Source organism: Neofelis nebulosa, chromosome 16, assembly GCF_028018385.1.
Source record: "Neofelis nebulosa isolate mNeoNeb1 chromosome 16, mNeoNeb1.pri, whole genome shotgun sequence".
In the NCBI taxonomy this organism is placed as follows: Eukaryota; Metazoa; Chordata; class Mammalia; order Carnivora; family Felidae; genus Neofelis; species Neofelis nebulosa.
The window spans coordinates 2,323,919-2,340,438 of record NC_080797.1 but is presented as its reverse complement, the minus strand read 5'-3'; the positions used below and the strand labels follow the sequence as shown (position 1 = coordinate 2,340,438).

The 16,520-nt window shown below is 62.8% G+C and overlaps 2 protein-coding genes across 8 annotated transcripts; one reads left to right on the top strand and one right to left on the bottom strand.

The window, feature by feature from the left end:
* Positions 1–556: 556 nt before the first annotated feature.
* On the top strand, positions 557–5,399 carry PLSCR3 (phospholipid scramblase 3). 3 transcript variants are annotated; one of them, XM_058703094.1, is made up of 8 exons: positions 557–1,095; positions 1,316–1,492; positions 1,751–1,986; positions 2,094–2,136; positions 2,236–2,456; positions 2,702–2,863; positions 4,399–4,560; positions 4,750–5,399. In XM_058703094.1, the coding sequence occupies exons 2-8, from the start codon at positions 1,486–1,488 to the stop codon at positions 4,804–4,806; spliced, it is 888 nt and encodes a 295-aa protein (XP_058559077.1). In that variant the 5' UTR covers positions 557–1,095; positions 1,316–1,485; the 3' UTR covers positions 4,807–5,399. The 3 variants fall into 3 exon arrangements, with proteins under 3 accessions (XP_058559077.1, XP_058559078.1, XP_058559076.1); XM_058703095.1 differs by having other exon boundaries at positions 1,312–1,492; XM_058703093.1 differs by lacking the exon at positions 557–1,095 and having other exon boundaries at positions 1,102–1,492.
* A 131-nt stretch (positions 5,400–5,530) lies between these two features.
* On the bottom strand, positions 5,531–12,358 carry TNK1 (tyrosine kinase non receptor 1). 5 transcript variants are annotated; one of them, XM_058703091.1, is made up of 13 exons: positions 12,277–12,358; positions 10,735–10,962; positions 10,490–10,560; positions 10,181–10,375; positions 9,885–10,040; positions 9,509–9,792; positions 9,053–9,326; positions 7,842–7,936; positions 7,332–7,496; positions 7,018–7,097; positions 6,415–6,713; positions 6,238–6,333; positions 5,531–6,154 (listed from the first exon to the last, which is right to left on the bottom strand). In XM_058703091.1, exons 2-13 carry the CDS (start codon positions 10,895–10,897, stop codon positions 6,041–6,043), a joined length of 1,992 nt encoding a protein of 663 aa, XP_058559074.1. In that variant the 5' UTR covers positions 10,898–10,962; positions 12,277–12,358; the 3' UTR covers positions 5,531–6,040. The 5 variants fall into 5 exon arrangements, 4 of the variants coding, with proteins under 4 accessions (XP_058559074.1, XP_058559072.1, XP_058559073.1 ...); XM_058703089.1 differs by having other exon boundaries at positions 12,215–12,335; XM_058703090.1 differs by having other exon boundaries at positions 10,735–10,899; positions 12,215–12,335.
* Positions 12,359–16,520: the final 4,162 nt, after the last annotated feature.

Here is a 16,520-nt window from a genome sequence, read left to right as displayed (position 1 = left end):
GGAACGCCTCACCTCCACATGTCACCCCTCAAACAAGCTCTAGATTTGCTGTGTCAGCATCTCCCCGATTTACCACTCCTGTCTGCACCTAGCACAGCACCCGCTCCTCCGGCCGCCGTCCACCACCCAGCCCGGGCGCCCTCGTGGTTCTCCACCTTGTGGTTTCGATGTGTCTTTCTAAAACCCAAATTCGACCTTCTCTTTGGGTCTTAACATCTTTCGGTGGGCCCCCCCGCTGCCCCTGGGGCCAAGTCCCAGCTGCCACCAGGCCTTCCGTGCAGGTAGGTGGGTGGCCTCCCTCTCTCAACTCTTCTCTCGTTGCTCTGCCTACAGGGCCCCAGGCTCAGCACCTCCTTACACCTGCGGGCCTCTCTGCTCAGGACCCAGAAGAAGCGACTCCTCTGGCAGTGGGGACCGGGGTGGGGGGGGGGGGAGGCTTTCCTGCTAACCGCGCCGCGTCCTCTGGCCACCCCCGGACCTCACTGCGCGCACGCTCACTGTTGCCACCGTTTGGCGGCCTGTCACCCACGTGGCCAGGGGCTCCTGGAAGACGTACTGTCGTAGCAAGGTGTCTGTGTGGATGACCGCAGCGTCACGGCGAGCAGCCGCGGGGGCAGCCCCCCGGGGAGGTGGAAAGGGAGCCGGGGGGCCAGTCCTAGAAGCCAAAGAAGGAGTGTGGAGGGTGTTCCGCTGCGTCAGCGAGGCCCGAACCGCCCTCGGGAGGAGGAGCCTGGGGTCCAGCGCCGCGCCAGCCGCCCTGGCTTCCCAACCGGGGACACCGAGCGCTCTGCGCCCGCAGACGCGGCGGGGGTCGCCGGGCTAGGTCTGGGCCGGCGGCCCTCCCCAGGCGGGCCTCCTCTGGTGTCGAGCGGCGGGGCGGAGCGGGCGGGGACGCCGGCCACGCCAGCGAGCTCCCCGGCGCACGGCTCGCGGCCCCGCAGGAGAGCCGGCTTCCTTTGTGCGCACGCGCGCCGCCCGGGCCGGGAGGGGCGGGGCCTGGACGGGTCGAGGGGCGGGGTCGGGGCCCGGGCCCGCCTCCCCGAGCTCCTGCGAGCCGCCGAGCGCTGGGCACGCCAGCTCTTCTAGGGGCTTCAGGTGAGCCGGGGGGGACTGGGGCGCAGGGGGCCCGGGAGGCCTCCCTCGAGGCCGGGCCGTCGCTCGGACCGCGGGTCCATCCTTCCGGCCGTCTGCCAGCCGCCGCCTCCGCGGAGAATGGGAGAACAAAGGGAGGGGGCGGTTCTGGGGCCCCCGAGGGAATCCAGGGTCCCAGGTACCCGCCCTGCCCGCTGACACTTTCGGTTTCTCCCTGAGTCAGAGGCGCCGCCCAAGAGACCCTGGGCCCGCGCCGCGCGCGGCCGCCTCTCCGCGTTTGCCTGTCCGTCTTTGTGTCTGTCTCTGTGTCTGTCTGGCTGTGTCCGAACTTGCCACCACCTCCAAAACTAAGCCTCCCGGACACTGACACCGGCGAACTCTCGCCCCTTTCCCATGGCAGGTAAGTGGGCGCGAGGCTGAGGGTCTCCGTTATCCCCCCACGGACTCGGGAGCTGGGCGTCGAGCACACCCTGCGGGAATGTGCTCCGACTGGCCGTGTGGGGCCCCTCCCTTCCTCCCGGGGAGCCGCCGCCCTGCTCCCCCGCCCCGTCGTCCTCAGTCTCTTCCCATCTCATCGCCCTGCAGCCTCGCGGCCCAAGGGGAGAGGGGATGTGGCCGCGGGTCCCCGTCTAATCTACCCCTGTCCCCCCACCAACAGGCTACTTGCCCCCCAAGGGCCACGCCCCTTCACCCCCTCCTCCCTACCCTGTGACGGCTGGGTACCCGGAGCCGGCGCTGCACCCCGGGCCCGGGCAGGCACCAGTGCCCCCCCACATGCCTGCCCCTGCGCCCGGCTTCTCTCTTTTCCCTTCGCCCGGCCCCGGGGCCCCAGGGCCTGCTGCCCCGTTCTTGCCACTGCCCGGGGTGCCTTCCGGCCTCGAATTCCTGGTGCAGGTGAGTGGGAGGGCGCGGGGTGGGGGGGCGGGGAGAGTGACGAGGAGGGGACCCTGGCGTCCAGACCAGCCAGCTGACATCGGGCGCGGACCTTCCTGCCTTTCCAGATTGATCAGATCTTGATTCACCAGAAGGCCGAGCGAGTGGAAAGTGAGTGGAAGGAGTAGGTTGGGCCTCGTGACGAGGGCAGAGACAGGGGGCTCTTGGGCAGGTGGCGGGGCCTGAGCCTCAGCGTGTCCCCCTTGGCAGCGCTCCTGGGCTGGGAGACATGTAACCGGTATGAACTGCGCTCGGGGGCCGGACAGCCCCTGGGGCAGGCGGCCGAAGAGAGCCACTGCTGCGCGCGCCTGTGCTGTGGCGCCCGCCGGCCCCTGCGTGTCCGCGTGGTGGACCCCAGTGATCGAGAGGTGCTGCGTCTGCTCCGCCCCCTGCACTGTGGCTGCAGCTGCTGCCCATGTGGCCTCCAGGAGGTGGGCTGGGCGGGCTGGGGCCAGGGACGGGGTTGGGTGGGGGGAGGGGCAGGCCGGAATGGGGAGGACCGAGGATGGAACGTGGTCCGCTCGTGATGAGGCCTGGGATGAAGCTTAGCTCGGGTGGGGGTGGCAGGCGGGATGGGAGATCTAGTGGGGAGCGGGGCGGGTGGTAGCCCCGGGAGCTGAGGGCTTGGGCCAGGGTGCCCTGGCTTGGCAGTGACCCTGCCTGCCCCTGGCTCCAGATGGAAGTACAGGCCCCTCCCGGCACCACCATTGGCCACGTGCTACAGACCTGGCATCCCTTCATCCCCAAGTTGTCCATCCAGGATGCCGATCGCCGGACCCTCCTGCGCGTGGTGGGGCCCTGCTGGACCTGTGGCTGTGGCACAGACACCAACTTTGAGGTACCAGGAAGAAGGGGAGATTCCTGGGAGCTTCATAAACCAAGATGGCAGCTTCTGTGAGGCACGATGGCCAACACTAAGGTCAAGACCCTGAGCTCACTGATCCAAGTTCACTGAGGCTCCTAGCACATCTCCAGTGTTCTCCATGCAGAAGGGGGTGGCCCGGTGGCCTTCTGAAAGCTCGGCAGGGAGGCTTTCCTCGGAAGGACCAACGCTGACTGTCACCTGCCGCCCCGTGTTGAGGGGGAAACAAGCTAAGGCCAGGCTTGGTTTGGGACACAGGATGACCCCTGGGTCTGCTGCGGGCTAGCTGCTATGTGTGAGTGTGTGAGCCCGGGCCCTGGAGCCAGCACCAGTGTCACTTGTCAGCATCCTGCGGCTTGCCCCCCCACCCCCACCCCCACGGGTGATCTATGTCCTCGTCATCAGAACCCAAGTGGTGACAGTGCCAGGGGTGAGGCCTGGGAAGCGCTTTCGTTTCTAGAAGACAGAGGCACCTCCCCGACACTGTGGTTCTTTAAGGGATAATCACCAGGGCAGATAAGGGAGAAATCACAGGGAGAAGCCCGTAGACTTTCCAAGGCTTCCGATGAGGTGTCCTACCTAAGCCTGCTTTTACAAATCGAGTCACCTTGGGAGCTGGGTGGAGGCTCAGTGATAGAAAGATGACTGGGTGGCCTCTGCATGGGAACGTGCAGCCCGTGGGGCCCTGGGAGACCCAGGCTCCCTTTTCCGTAGTTATGAGCAGCCCTTCTTTGGGGTTGCACTGGGGATGGCAGGGCTGGCTGGGAGAGGCCCTGCCCAGCCGGAGACTGGTCTGCAGGAAGTGCCCCAGAGCTGTCAGTGGGGGAAGGGGACCGGGAGGGCACAGAAGGCAATCACTTCAGTTCTAGCCCCTGAAAATAAGCATAGGAAACGATCAGGAAATCGCAGTGAATTACCTCCTCCGTCACCAGGGCCTGTTGTTCTTGGGCCCGGAGAGGCCGGTGGAAATCCTGGTCCTCAGAGGCCACTTACTGCTGCCCCTCCCCCACCAGACGGGCTTGGATCCCCTCTGGATGAAGCTTGGACAGGGCCCTCGCTACTTTGCGGGGTAAAGGCACCTCTTTGGGCAGGCACAGCCTTCTAGGCACCTGGCTGGCTGGTCGAGCGCAGCCCCCTAGCCCTCTTGGACCAGGCCACTCAACAGCTACGGGCGCCAGGTACTTTGGTGACCAAAACAAACCTGGGAAGCAGCCCTACACGGAGACGAGTACTCGGTGCTTCCGTTCCTGCCGCTGCTTATGTTCGGTTTTCGCGTATGGCCTTTCAGGAGCAACAGACGTGAGTCTGAACTCAGATTTGCACTATACACACGCAGTGTGACCGAGGGTGACTTGGTTTCCCCGGACGCCACCGGGAAACCCGCCGGAAGGATTCGCTGAGGACAAAGCCGGCGCCGCTCACACGCGGCGACGGTGGGAGGGGGGCCTGGCGGCAGGGGAGGTCAGCCGCGCCCCCCCCCACCCCCCAGTTGGCTCCTGCCTTCCCGACAGGTGAAGACTCCGGATGAATCACGCAGCGTGGGCCGGATCAGCAAGCAGTGGGGGGGGCTGCTCCAAGAAGCCCTCACCGATGCGGATGACTTCGGCCTGCAGTTCCCGCTGGATCTGGACGTGAAGGTGAAGGCAGTGCTGCTGGGAGCCACGTTCCTCATTGTGAGTCGGCGGCCCCGCCTCCCCTCCCACCACCCCGCTCTCCATCAAGGCTCTGTGCGCACCTTGGCCTCCTGCTAGATTAGAGACACGCTCTATGGGGGCGGGGGGCGGGTGCAGGTTCCGGACCTGGGTTGTGAGAGCTGAGCCGGGCCGGCCCCGCCAGCCCCGTTGACCGTGCCCTCCCGTCAGGACTACATGTTCTTCGAGAAGCGAGGAGGCGCTGGGCCCTCTGCCGTCACCAGTTAGAGGCCACCTCAGGGCGAGGGGACCATCACCTCAACCAGAATCCAGGATGGCCACCTGTCAGAGGCGGCCGCTTTCCGCGACGTTTGCCGCAGGGGACAGACGGGGATGCCCGAGAGTCTAGGGGCCACGGCGCCCTACCCCTACCCCGGTCCCCTGGCCTCCTTCGCCTTGGCCCCTGGGGAAGGGTATGTACGAGAACCCTTCTCCCTCGCACCGCTGTCTCTCCGAGCCCTTGGCACACAGGCATGTCCGCTTTCTCCTCCCTTCCCCCGGCCCCCTTCCGGGGCCTGTGCTCCAGATCCGGCCTTGGGAATCCAGGGCCCTCAGGCTTTCTGGCAGGAGCTGGGTGGGCAAGGGTTTGCAGCACCAAAGATGGCAGGCGTGACCGCTCTTGCCCCACATCAGCTTGGCCAGTCGGTTCAACCTCAGACCGTGGCGCTCTGAGGGGATCCCCGCCTCCCCCAGGCCCTGCCCACAGCCGGTGCTTCGCGCAGCTTCCTCCGGAGCCTTAAGCACCCCATCCTGCCCTTTGCCTTAGGAAGGAGGCTGTATCTTTGTATGTTATATTCATATAAACTTTGTAACTTTTTGGATTTCGGAAGATGTATGTGATGGGAGAGAGGAGAAGGGAGTTGGTATGGGAAGACACGATGGGCAAATAGGACGGCTGGGCTGGGTGGGGGCCGGCCCGTTTCATGATCCGTGCTGCCAAGATCCAGCGTCTCTGAGTTCAAGAGGGCGACTTCATCGTCCATTATGGCCCGGGACCAAGCCAAGGCAGTCTGGGCCACGTAGCCCAAGTCAGCGGGATCGCTTCCGTCGTCCGAGATGACTGCTCCCACAGAGACCTGTGTGGCAGCTGACGGCACTTTGGGATGGCTGTTCCCGAGGCCCAGGATGGCCATTGGATCGCCCTCTGTAGCAAGTGGAAGCTTCCTGTGGGTGCGACGTGTGGCAGCTGTGTCCCTCCAAGTTCTCCTCGTGGTTGGCAATGTGGGAGGCAGAGCGGAGGAGATCCTTCTATGAACCAGCCGAGGGAGCCTGAGCCCTCAGAGGCCAAGGGGCAGGGCGGGAGGAGACATTCAGCAGTGCCCGACCCCGGGCTCCTCCCGTACCTGCCAACGATCTCCCCAGGTGGGAAAATCTGCCCTGATGGGACCTGTCCGGGTTCTGCTTGGTCCCACGTGGCCAGGCCCTTGATCCAGGCTAGTATCCGCACCCAAGGGAGCAGAGCTCAGGGCCGGGCCAGGACGTAGCGGCTGGCGGCCGAGAGGTCCCACTGGTAATGCTCCAGGATGCGTCGGCAGTCGGCCCTGGACCGGCTGCTCAGATGGAAGAGCTGGTCCACCTGCGGAGGCAGGAGGGAGGGCGGTGGCTGCCACAGGGCAGGGGCGGGAGGGGTGGGAACCCGAGAGAAGGGTCTGGCTTTACCTTGAGATTCCGGATGGCAGAAACCACGTCTCCCCCAGTGGCCCTTAGTGCCGCCTGGCACTCCTGGTGGGTGACTCCGTGAACGCTCAGCTCCACCTACGGGGCACGAAGTCCGGCTTAGGCCACGGTCCCACCTGTAGCCCCTCGGGACACCAGGCCGCCTCAGGGAGTTCTCACCTCCATAACCCTCCTCTGCAACTCGGGGTCGGGCAAGAGGCCTCCGGAGGGAACGGTGGCTTTGCCGGCTCCAGGTTTTCCCGGGGGGTGGCTGGGGAGGGGTTCTCTTCTGGGCCACGGAGGCCGCTCCCTGGGGGGCTGGCTGGGCTGAGAAGGACTGGAGGCAAAGGGAGGGCAGGATGGCAGGCCAGGGGGTCCCCGGGTCACGGCTCTGGCATGGCGAAGTTCGGGGGGGCTGGAACCACCCCCTGTGGGGCGGGGGCCCAGGGACAGAACAGACTCCAGGCTCTTGGAAATGACTGCACAGTTGAGAAGTAATCAACCTGAGAGGAGGCCCAGATGCTGGGCCCTGCCTTCTCCCCGTTGTGTCTGTGCCGTGCTCGTGGGGGGCCCTTGGTTAGGGGGACAGGAAGACGGGTGTGCGAAACAGACACCCCAGCCCAGGCAGCCGAGGCCCCAGAGAACAGAGAGGGCGGGTGCTGCAGGGGGAGACGCACGGCGCTAGAGAGGGCAGATGGGGGGCCGTCACGTCGCCGACACCAAGGTCAGGACTCAGAGCGGGGGCAGAATTGCGAGAAGCCGGGTCCCCGGCACCACACCCACCTCTCGCCCTCTGCAGGGGCACTTTCCTTCTCTGGCCCCGTGCCGGAGGCAAATCCCGAAGCTTGGCCTTCCCTCTGTCCCTGTTGGAGAGCAATCCGGTTCATTCTCCCCACCGGGCACATCAGTGTGCACCCCCCCACCGGAAACTCTGGGCGGGGGGGGGGGGGGGCGCTCCCAGGCAGGCTGAGCCCCAGAGTGCAAGCCCCGGCTGGGAGGCAAGTCCAGCCTTCCCTCCAGCTTCCCGCCCCCCCCCCCAGACCCCCTTCCCAAGCTTCCCTTCCAGAGGCATTGCTGGGCTTATGTCCCCCACTCACCCATCTGTGCTTCCCTGGTGCAGCTCGCCCCGGGCAGGGGACACTCTGTGGACCGGACGGGTGGCTGGCGAGCCCCCCGAGTCTGCCAGTGTCACTGCTGAGGCTGGGAAGCTGCCCACTTTGAATGTGCGGCCATTCTGGCCCTTCCAGGTCGTGGAGTCCGGGCTGTGGGAAGAGGCACTGTTAGAGGGGACGGAGGGGGAGGGGGGGCTGGGCTCCGGCCCACATTCAGCTCGCAAGCTGTGTGCCTGCAGCGGCAGCTGCCTGGAAGAAGGGAGGCTCTTTTCTCCCTAACACAAAAGGGCTCTACGGGCTTGGTGGCTCCAGTGGGAGCCACGACTTTAGTGGCGCTCCCGGGGCCCAGCGGGGAAGGGAGGAGGCAGAGGGTCAGGGTTCAGGGAGCTGGGCGGGGGGGGGGGGGGGGGGGGGGCAGCAGATTGGGACCAGGGTCAGGCAGGTCGGGTGGGAGTCCTCCTCCTTGGGGACGTTCGCGAGGCCCGAGGCTGTCACCTGCCCTCGATGATGGTGATGGGGTCACCAGTCTCCATCCTTAGGGCGCCTGGCTCTGTGACCTCCCTCACACAATGTGCCTCAGGAGGCCACGCCTGCAGAGACAGGAAGAAAGGGTGGCAGGGCTTGTGGCCTGAGTCAGAAGGGCAAGATCACGTGAGCAGGAGAGGAAGGAGACTCCTGTTTACGTACCCACCCATCAAACCCATACCAGGTATGTTCTCCGTCCCGGGCCCAGGGGGGACTGTCCCTATCCCCCAGTAGGGGGTGGCAGATCTGGGTTCCACACCAAGCCGGACGTACCCCAGGGGTCAGGAAGCAACAAAGGGGGGGGGGGCTGTCTCTGCCCAGGAGAACCAAGGGAGGGTCCTCCCACGCACTGCTTTTACTCCACGCACCGCTCTGCCTCCCAGCGTCTCTGGAAATATTTTCCTTTTCTTCCCAGCCCCGCTGCCTTGACCCTGACCGCAGACATCCTTTCATTTCTGCTTCATGACCCCTGTCAGCCACCTGCTCTTCCCTTGTTCAGTCTCCTTCCTTTCATCCCTCCTTGCTCCAAGCCAGAGTGAGAGAACATGCAAAGTGACTGGGAACTCCCCTGCTCAAAATCCCTCCATGGCTCCCAGGTGCCTTCAGGGTAAAGACAGAGTCTTCAACAACGCAGTTTACCGATTTAGGGGACGCCACTCTTGGGTCGATTGACTGCTTCAAATCCCAACTCCTCCACTTAAACTGTCACTGCCTTAAGTGCCCCCATCTGTAAACTCCAGATAATAATGGCCTTACGGGGTTGTTGTGAGATTGGAGCGGGCCAACGTGCAAGAAGGAGACATGTGAAGCACTTAGCACGGTATCTCCCAGGGCCCAGGGCTGGCCCTGGTTACGTATCATTCCTCACATAGCCGTCCACGGGGCACCTGAGATGCTGGGGCCGCCTTAGCTGTATTTCCCAGTCGCACGCAGACCTTTCTTCCCTCTGCCTGTCAAACCTACTGCTCTCTGTTCCGTACTCCGTCCCCCAGCCCTCAGCATCTGTCTCCGCAGCCCTAAGCTGTCTCCCCAGGGCTCTGGGCCCCGCTGCAGGTAGACACTGAATCCGGGTTATCCAGAGCCGGTCCCCGACCCCAGCCCAGGAGTATCTGTCACTCCTGTGCGCGGAGCTCTGGGAGAAACCAGAGACTGGGTGCATCTGGGGAGGTGGGGGCTCCCACCTCTTGGAGCAGCCCCTCCAGGTGGGGAAAGCTGGGCCGGTCGGCCGGGTGGGGGGCCCAGCAGCGCAAGGCGAGGGCGTAGAGAGCCCTGGGGCAGAGGGGAGGCCGAGGCAGCCGGGCTCGGTCCTTCTCCAGCCGCTGCAGGATGAGGTACGGCGGGACGCCGGCCCAGGGCTCCTCGCCCCCAGAGAACATCTCCCACAGCGTCACCCCAAACATCCACACGTCAGACGCAGAAGAGAAGGCCCCGTGGCGCAGGCTCTCTGGGGCGCACCTGTGGAAATGCAGCTGAACGGGCCGCACGGGTCCCTCCCGGAGGAGCTGGGTGATCTTCTCGAGGACTTCCGGGGGCCCTCCCAGAATCCTCGTCCCAGCCTTCCCCGGAGGGAGCCGTCCACACCGCCCCAGCCCTCTAGAGCCCTCTAGTGCCCGGGGATCCCGGCTCCGCGCCCTCACCAGGCATAGGGGATGGGGCGGGGTCCGCCCATGACGTAGCGGCCCCGGGCGCCGCGCAGCGGCCGCACCAGCCCGAAGTCGGCCACCTTGATCGTGCGCGGGGAGGCCAGCAGCAGGTTGCGCGTGGCGAGGTCTCGGTGCACCAGCCCCCGGGCCCCCAGATACGCCATGGCCCCCGCCAGCTGCCGCAGGAAGAGGCAGAGCAGGGCCACGGGCAGCGGGGGCGTGGGGGCCGGGGCGGCCAGGCGCGCGTGCAGGGAGCCCAGTGGCGCCAGCTCCATCACCTGCGGGAGCACGGCGCCGCGTGAGCAGAGGTCCGGCCCCAGGGGACCCTGCCGCCCACCTGCCCTGGGAGCCGCTGTCCGGGTCTGCTCACCATCTGCAGAGGCTGGCCCAGGACGAGGCCGTGCAGACGCAGCACGTGTGGGTGCTCCAGGTTCATCATGATGGACACCTCTCGAAGGAAGTCCCCCAGCTCGGTGCCCACGGGGCCTTCAGGACCCACGCGCAGGGACTTGACAGCCACTGGGACCTGGGAGGAGTGGGGGGTGGGGGGGATGGGAAGGACGCTTAGGGAACAGCTACGGTGGGGGCCAGAGCACAGAGGGCACGCGGAAGAGTCGGGCGGCCGGCCCCAGCACCCAGAATGCACTGGGTTCCCCGGGTACTCACACTCTGACCGCTGGGCAGTGTCCATAACCCTCGGTGCACCACTCCAAAGCAGCCAGAGCCCAGCAGCTCCCCTCTGCACACAGCACCATCCGGGATCAGACACTTGAGTCCCCCCTCGGGCTCAGGGAGGGACAACAGGGGGCTGTCTGAAGGGGGGGTGGTCTCCTTCTGCTCAGGTACAAAGCCCCCAAGGATCTGAAGCAGGGGTGGGAAATTAAGTGGGTGCCCTCCTCCCTGACACTCAACCCACCCCATTCCCGGGCCTAAGCTGGCCCTTTAAGTCCACGGCCCCCACCGGGAAATGCACACCTTGTAGACCCAGTTCTTAGACTTAAGCCCGGAACGGTGTCTCTTCAGGGCTTCGGCCAGTCTGCGCTGGGCTGGGGAAGGTCAGAATCAGAGGACTTGGTGGTACGTGGGGGTGGGGGTGGAGGTTGCAGAAGGATTTACAGGCAAAGAAGAGGGCTGGTGTGTCGGGGCGGGGGGGCAGAGGGGGTTCGAAACTACGAGGCTGGGGACCAAGAGAGCAGGACCTCTGCGCAGGGGCCCCTTACCGGGCCGGCCCATGCCGATGCCGTCCAGGTCCTCAGGCTTTACAAAGTCGAAATGCTCCGGCCGAGTAACATTAAGTTCCTCGAGGATGGGTCGGTAGAACTGGGCCAGCTGGATGTCCCGGAGCAGGCGCAGCAGCCACAGCGAGCTGGCCTCAGGGAGCATGTCTGGAGAAGGAACCCCTCAGGATGATGCAGTCACCTCCAGACACAATAGCCCAAGGAAGGCACCTGAGACCGAGACCCCAGAAACACGCTCGCCAGCCGCCTCCACCCTCCACCCATCAGAAACGCTCGGGGGAGGCGGGGGCAGAGGGAGGGACACACCCGGAGCAGCCAGGAATCCCGCCGCTCCCACAAACCCCAGGGAGAGCGCCCCCCATGCCTGAGATCCACTACCCTACCCCCCTCAGCAGTGAGAAACCGGCCCTCCTCACACCTGAGAGCTGAGCACCCTGGAGACCCCAGGCACGTTCCTCTGCTCACTCCTGAGCTGTGAAGGCACGCAGCCTGTGTATGCTTAGCGCACCCAGACCAGACGCCCAGGGACCAGGGACCTACCAGACATGCCCAGATATGCTAACCACACACACACACACACACACACACACACACACACACACAGGTACAATGCCTCCCACGCTCAAAACACTGCCACACGCACAGAGATCTACAACATGCTGCAGAGGGTGTCTGAGCCACCCAGGTAGGTGGCCTCGCGGATCTGAGACACTTCGGGACGCTGCCATGAAACGCAGCTCATATTGCCACATACCCTCCCTCCTGTGCCTACTTGTGACCCGGCAGCTCACCGCCTGGGAGATACGGCCGTCCACGTGTCCGAGACGTGAAGGTCCCCGTAAAGCCACAACCCACGGGGACGCCAGGGCACCCTGGGCGCGCAGGCCTGAATCATTCGGGCATCCCGCCCCTCCGCCCACAGAAGCCCAGGGTCACTGCCTTTCCTACACCGGAGGCGGCAACGCTTGAAATCGCGCTGGGCGTCTGTGATTGGCGGTCAGGTGCAGGCCAGCTGAGCTCGGGCGCTGCCTACAGAGGCAGGTGCTGCCAGGCGCACAGTCCCTTCCACACCCACCTGAGCTCAGCTCCAGGTAGCGCCCGGCCCGCACCCCTGAGTCACTCAAGCCACCTTGAGCGTCACCAACCCAACTCCACCAATCTTCGCTCGCTAAGGCCCGGTGCTCCGGGCGCCCGCTGCCTGCACAGCGCTCTCCCTGACACACGCCGGGACCTCTCCGTCCCCCCACGCGAGGGAGACCTGGAGGAAGGGTTGAATGAGGAACTGGGCGCGAGGAGGGGCGGGGCGGGGGGGAGAGGCCACGACACGAGAGACCCGGGACCACCTGCCAGGTGAGAGGGAGAAAGCACGGGAAGGGGGACCGGGGGAAACGCGGCCGCGGAGGGGGGAAGGAGAGGGGGAGGAGGGAAGGAGGGAAGGCGAACAGGGCACCCGCGGACGCACCCCAAGTGACGGCGGCTCCGCCAGCCCCTGCGCGGGGCGTCCCGGCTCCTCCGGACCCTCACCTGGAGAAAGCGGAAACGGCGGCTGCGGAGCCGCCCAGGCCGCCAGCGCTAAATCCCGGGGGGGGGGCGGGGCCGAGGCGGCGGGGCGGGGCCTGTGGGGGCGGGGCCTGGGACCGAGGGGCGGGGCCTGGCGCGGGTCCCGGCCAGCCCACGCCACGCCCGGGTCCCCGGGCCCGACTCCTGGAGCCCCGCGACCGCGGGCTGGGGGCCCCTCCTCGGCCAGGCCAGACCCCGAGAAGCCCTTCTCCGTCGTTTCCCTCTCCCCTGCTGCACACCCTCTTTCCAGCCCCTTTCAAAGAACCTTGCGCCCCTCCCAGACTTCGTCCTCGGTGTCCTGTCCCCCATGCTCCCCTCTCCCCAGATCACCTCTCTCAGCCAGAGCCCCCCCTTCGAAGGAATCGGCCTCAGATGGAGATAACGGGCCCGGGCGCCGGGAGTATAAGGCTAAACAGGACAAAGTCCCCGGGTCCCAGCAGGGGAGAGAGCTTCCTAGCCCCCACGTGGAGAAAGGCAAGGTGCGCAGGTGCCTTGAAATGGAGCCAGGGCAGGGGCGCCTGGGGGGTGGCGGGGTGTGTGGGGGCTCACTCCGTTAAGCATCCGACTTTGGCTCAGGCCATGATCACGTTTGCGGGTTCGAGCCCCGCGTCAGGCTCTGTGCTGACCACTCAGAGCCTGGAGCCTGCTTCGGATTCTGTGTCTCCCTCTCTCCCTGTCCCTCCCCCAGTTGTGCGCTCGCTCTCTCTCTCTCTCTCTCTCTCTCTCTCAAAAATAAATAAACATTAAAAGTTTAAAAAAAAAAAAACAAATGGAGCCAGGCCAGAGAGGTGTTGATGGTGCAGGAAGTCAACCCCCAGCCTAGACAGAGTCTAAAATTGGAGGGATTGTCCGTTTCCCAGCTCTGAACCTGGGTCCAGTGTGCTGCCCCTGAAAGGGACCTTTTGGGGAGCATGTGGAAGGTCTTGTGTGTGGGTGCAGGGTGGGGAGAAGTTGGGAGTGGGCTCCTAAGCCCCATCCCATGGGACACCCCTCCCCATCACTGGCATTTAAGTGGCCTCATTCTGGCATAACCCTCCTTCCCCCCATGTAGCCTCTGCGCGCTGCTACCTGGACTGTGGCCACAGGAGAGAGTCTAGGACTTTGAAGAAGGGTCTGAAGAGGACCATCCCTCTCCCTTTCCTCCAGGGCTCCAGGGAGGAAGTCACCAAGTCTTCGGAAGGATGTGTGAGCTGCCCCGAGAGTCCCGTGGAGGAAAAAAAAACCTACCCCATCTCGGTAAACACGCAGGGTATTGCGGCACCGATGAGAAATTTTTCCCAGTTCACAGATCTACCTGTTTGATGTTTTTGCCAATTCTCGTGCCCTCCAGCCAGGCCAGCTCATCACGCTATAATTGCTTCCTCCACGTCTGTTGTTCCTGATATACCGTGGGCTCCGCGTGGTAGGGGCCGGGGCTGTCTTGTTCACCCTAGCGTTCTTAGCACCTGGGACAGTGTGGGCATATAACAGGTGCATATTGTTGGGGAAGACGTCTGCTCAGTCACCTGGTCATTCCTTTGTGGGTGATCTGCCTTCTTCTCCCTGCTTTCGAGATACCATTGGTGGGGCACCTGGGTGTCTCAGGGACTTAAGCGTCCGACTCTTGGTTTTGGCTCCGGTCATGATCTCACAGCTCGTGAGTTTGAGCCCCACGTCAGGCTCCACACTGTGCAGAGCCTGCTTGGGGATTCTCTCTCTCTCCCTCTCTCTGCCCCTACCCTGCTTGTGCTCGCTCTCTCTCTCTCTCTCTCTCGAAATAAATAAATAAACTTTTTTAAAAAAGTGTCAACATTTCTAAAAAAAAAGAAAAAAGAAAAAAAAAGAGCTATCGTTGGTATTCGTTGGTATTTTGTAGTTCTTTACAAAGTATCCAGGAAGAGATTCTTCTTTAATTTATTCTCTTAGTATTTTGTATTTCCTGTATCTGTGAATTCATACCTTTCATCAGTTTGGAGAAATTCTCAGCTAGTATCTCGTCAAATATTCTTTTTCGTCCATTCTTTGGTCCTTTGGGGACTATGGCTAGAAGTATGCTAGACCTTTTAGGGGCACCTGGGTGACTCTCGGGTAAGCGGCCACCTCTTGATTTCGGTTCAGGTCATGATCTCATAGTTTGTGAGTTCAAGCCCCATGCTGGGCTCCGTGCTGACAGCATGGAGTCTGCTTGGGATTCCCTCTCTCTCTCTCTCTCTCTCTCTCTCTCTCTGTCCCTCCTCCACTCGCTCTCTGTCTCTCTCTCTCTCTCAAAATAAATTTTAAAAAAAAGTATGCTAGACCTTTTCAACCCGTCCTCCATGTAATCTGCCTCCCTTCTGTATCTTTCAATCTTTGTGTCACTGTGTTGCCATCTAGATAATCTCCTTGGGTCCATCTTCCAGCTCATTGTTCTCTCTTTGCTTACATCTGATGTGCTCTTTAATCCGGACACGGAGGGTCTTTCGTTATTGTTATATTCGTGCGATCGTTACTGTACTTTGTATACTGACAGTCCTTTATTGAGGTATAACTCACATTCAGTAACATGCCCAGATTTAACCACGTGGCGCAATGCACGTCAGCCAATGTACAAAAAGACTCGGAACATTCCAACGATCCCAGAAACTTGCCTCGTGCCCGTTTTTTGTCAATTGCACTTCCCAGAGGCAACTACTATTCTGATTTCTATAGAGCGAAGATCACTGTTGCTTGCTCCCAACCTTCTTATCAACGGAGTCACACACTGTTTATAATTGCACTTGGCTTCTTTGACTCAACGCGCTTCTGAGATTCGTCTTGATGTCGCCCAAGTTCTTGGTGGGAAACACGTGGCTCCGTGAGCTTCTTCGAGGAAGAGCGTGTAACGCCTGAGTTTTCTCTGAGTCCAGTGCCTTGGGGTCCTCTGGGAGTTGAACGTGTGCGTGAAGCGCGCTTGGGGGTATATGAAGGCAGGTGCAGCCAGAGAGGTTGGTGGAAGCCAGACCGGGCATCAGTTCACCCCCCTCAGCAAGCTTGCACCATGCCAGGTTTTGGGGACCCGAGTGGACAAGCAGCCATGACCATGGCCCTGGTTGGATTTCCACAACGCTTTGGAGAACGTGGTCAGGAGCTTGGGCCTTGCCTGAGGGCCCTGATAACCACTGAAAGGTTTGAACGGAGGAGTGACAGAACCAGCCTAGTGCAGGAAGGGGCTGGGCAAAGGTGAGGGAGAAGGAGCAGGGAGTTCAGGGAAGGGGCTCTTCCCATTGGTTCCGGAGACAGAGACTGGCCCTGCTTCGGCCTTGGCGACGGGATGGAGAGGCGGTGAAGAGAGGGGGCATTATTGACTGGACTCCAGGCCCAGGTCCTCTGCCCCAGCAGGAAACCAGACACAGAGGCTCACCCCACCTTCATCTTGGGCTTGGACAAAACCCAGGGAATCAGAGAGGCCTCTTTATTCCTCCCCTTGTCCCTATTCATCTCTTACTTTTGGAGTTAAGCTTCTGTCATCCGCACCTGTGTGGGGAAGCACTGTCTGACCACCCTCAGGAGCGCCCCTTCTAAGCCACGATGGGGGGTCCTGCTCACCCTTAAACCTGGCGGCCCAGATCTGGCATCACTCCCGCTTCGTCTGCTTTTCCCCAACCCCTGCCCTGCCCCGCGGGCTCTGTATCCGGGAAGGATGAGCACATTGGCACCACCGGCCAAGTCTTTCCCCACAGGCCAGGGAACCAGAAGGGGAAGCAGAGAGGTCTGCTGGGGTCCTCCCAATCTACGGCCTTGGGTTCGGGTCGGGGGTAGGGTCCATCGCTCTGCGGAAAACTCCCCTCTCCTTTGGGGAACCACGTTCGTTCCCCCTTAGCTCCCACTTTCCTGCCCTGATCTCTGAAGTCACTGGGCTCTCCCCTTCCGCCTTACCCACGCCAACCTCTCAATGAGGGGAATCACCTCTCTTCAGAGCCTTTGTGTGGCTCTTCCCTCTGCTTGGAAGTCCTCCCACCCTTATCCCAATCTGGCTGAGCGCAGGAAGCCTGTCCCTCCCTGATCTGCTCCCTTCCCCCAAACCCCAAGATCCCTGCGCCTTCCCATCATCGCACTCGTTGTTCTTGTAGAATTTGCCGGTAACTTGTCTGTCTCCCTTGCTAGATTCCAAGCTCCAGGTAGAAAAGGACTTTACCTCGCCTGGGTCTTGCTGCGTCCCTCTTGCCCAGTCCTGTGCCTGGCTCGTACGATAAGCGCTCAGTAACCTTTGT

Excerpts from the sequence above, each read along its gene's own strand:
- TNK1 (XM_058703091.1), bottom strand. The coding sequence starts at position 10,897 with ATGCTCCCTGAGGCCAGCTCGCTGTGGCTGCTGCGCCTGCTCCGGGAC. Across the intron at positions 10,041-10,180 it reads CACTGCCCAGCGGTCAGAGT|GTCCCAGTGGCTGTCAAGTC; the intron begins GTGAGTACCCGG and ends CACTCCTCCCAG. Across the intron at positions 9,327-9,508 it reads CGCCCCATCCCCTATGCCTG|GTGCGCCCCAGAGAGCCTGC; the intron begins GTGAGGGCGCGG and ends GCATTTCCACAG.
- PLSCR3 (XM_058703094.1), top strand. Across the intron at positions 2,137-2,235 it reads GAAGGCCGAGCGAGTGGAAA|CGCTCCTGGGCTGGGAGACA; the intron begins GTGAGTGGAAGG and ends CCCCCTTGGCAG. Across the intron at positions 2,864-4,398 it reads GCACAGACACCAACTTTGAG|GTGAAGACTCCGGATGAATC; the intron begins GTACCAGGAAGA and ends CCTTCCCGACAG.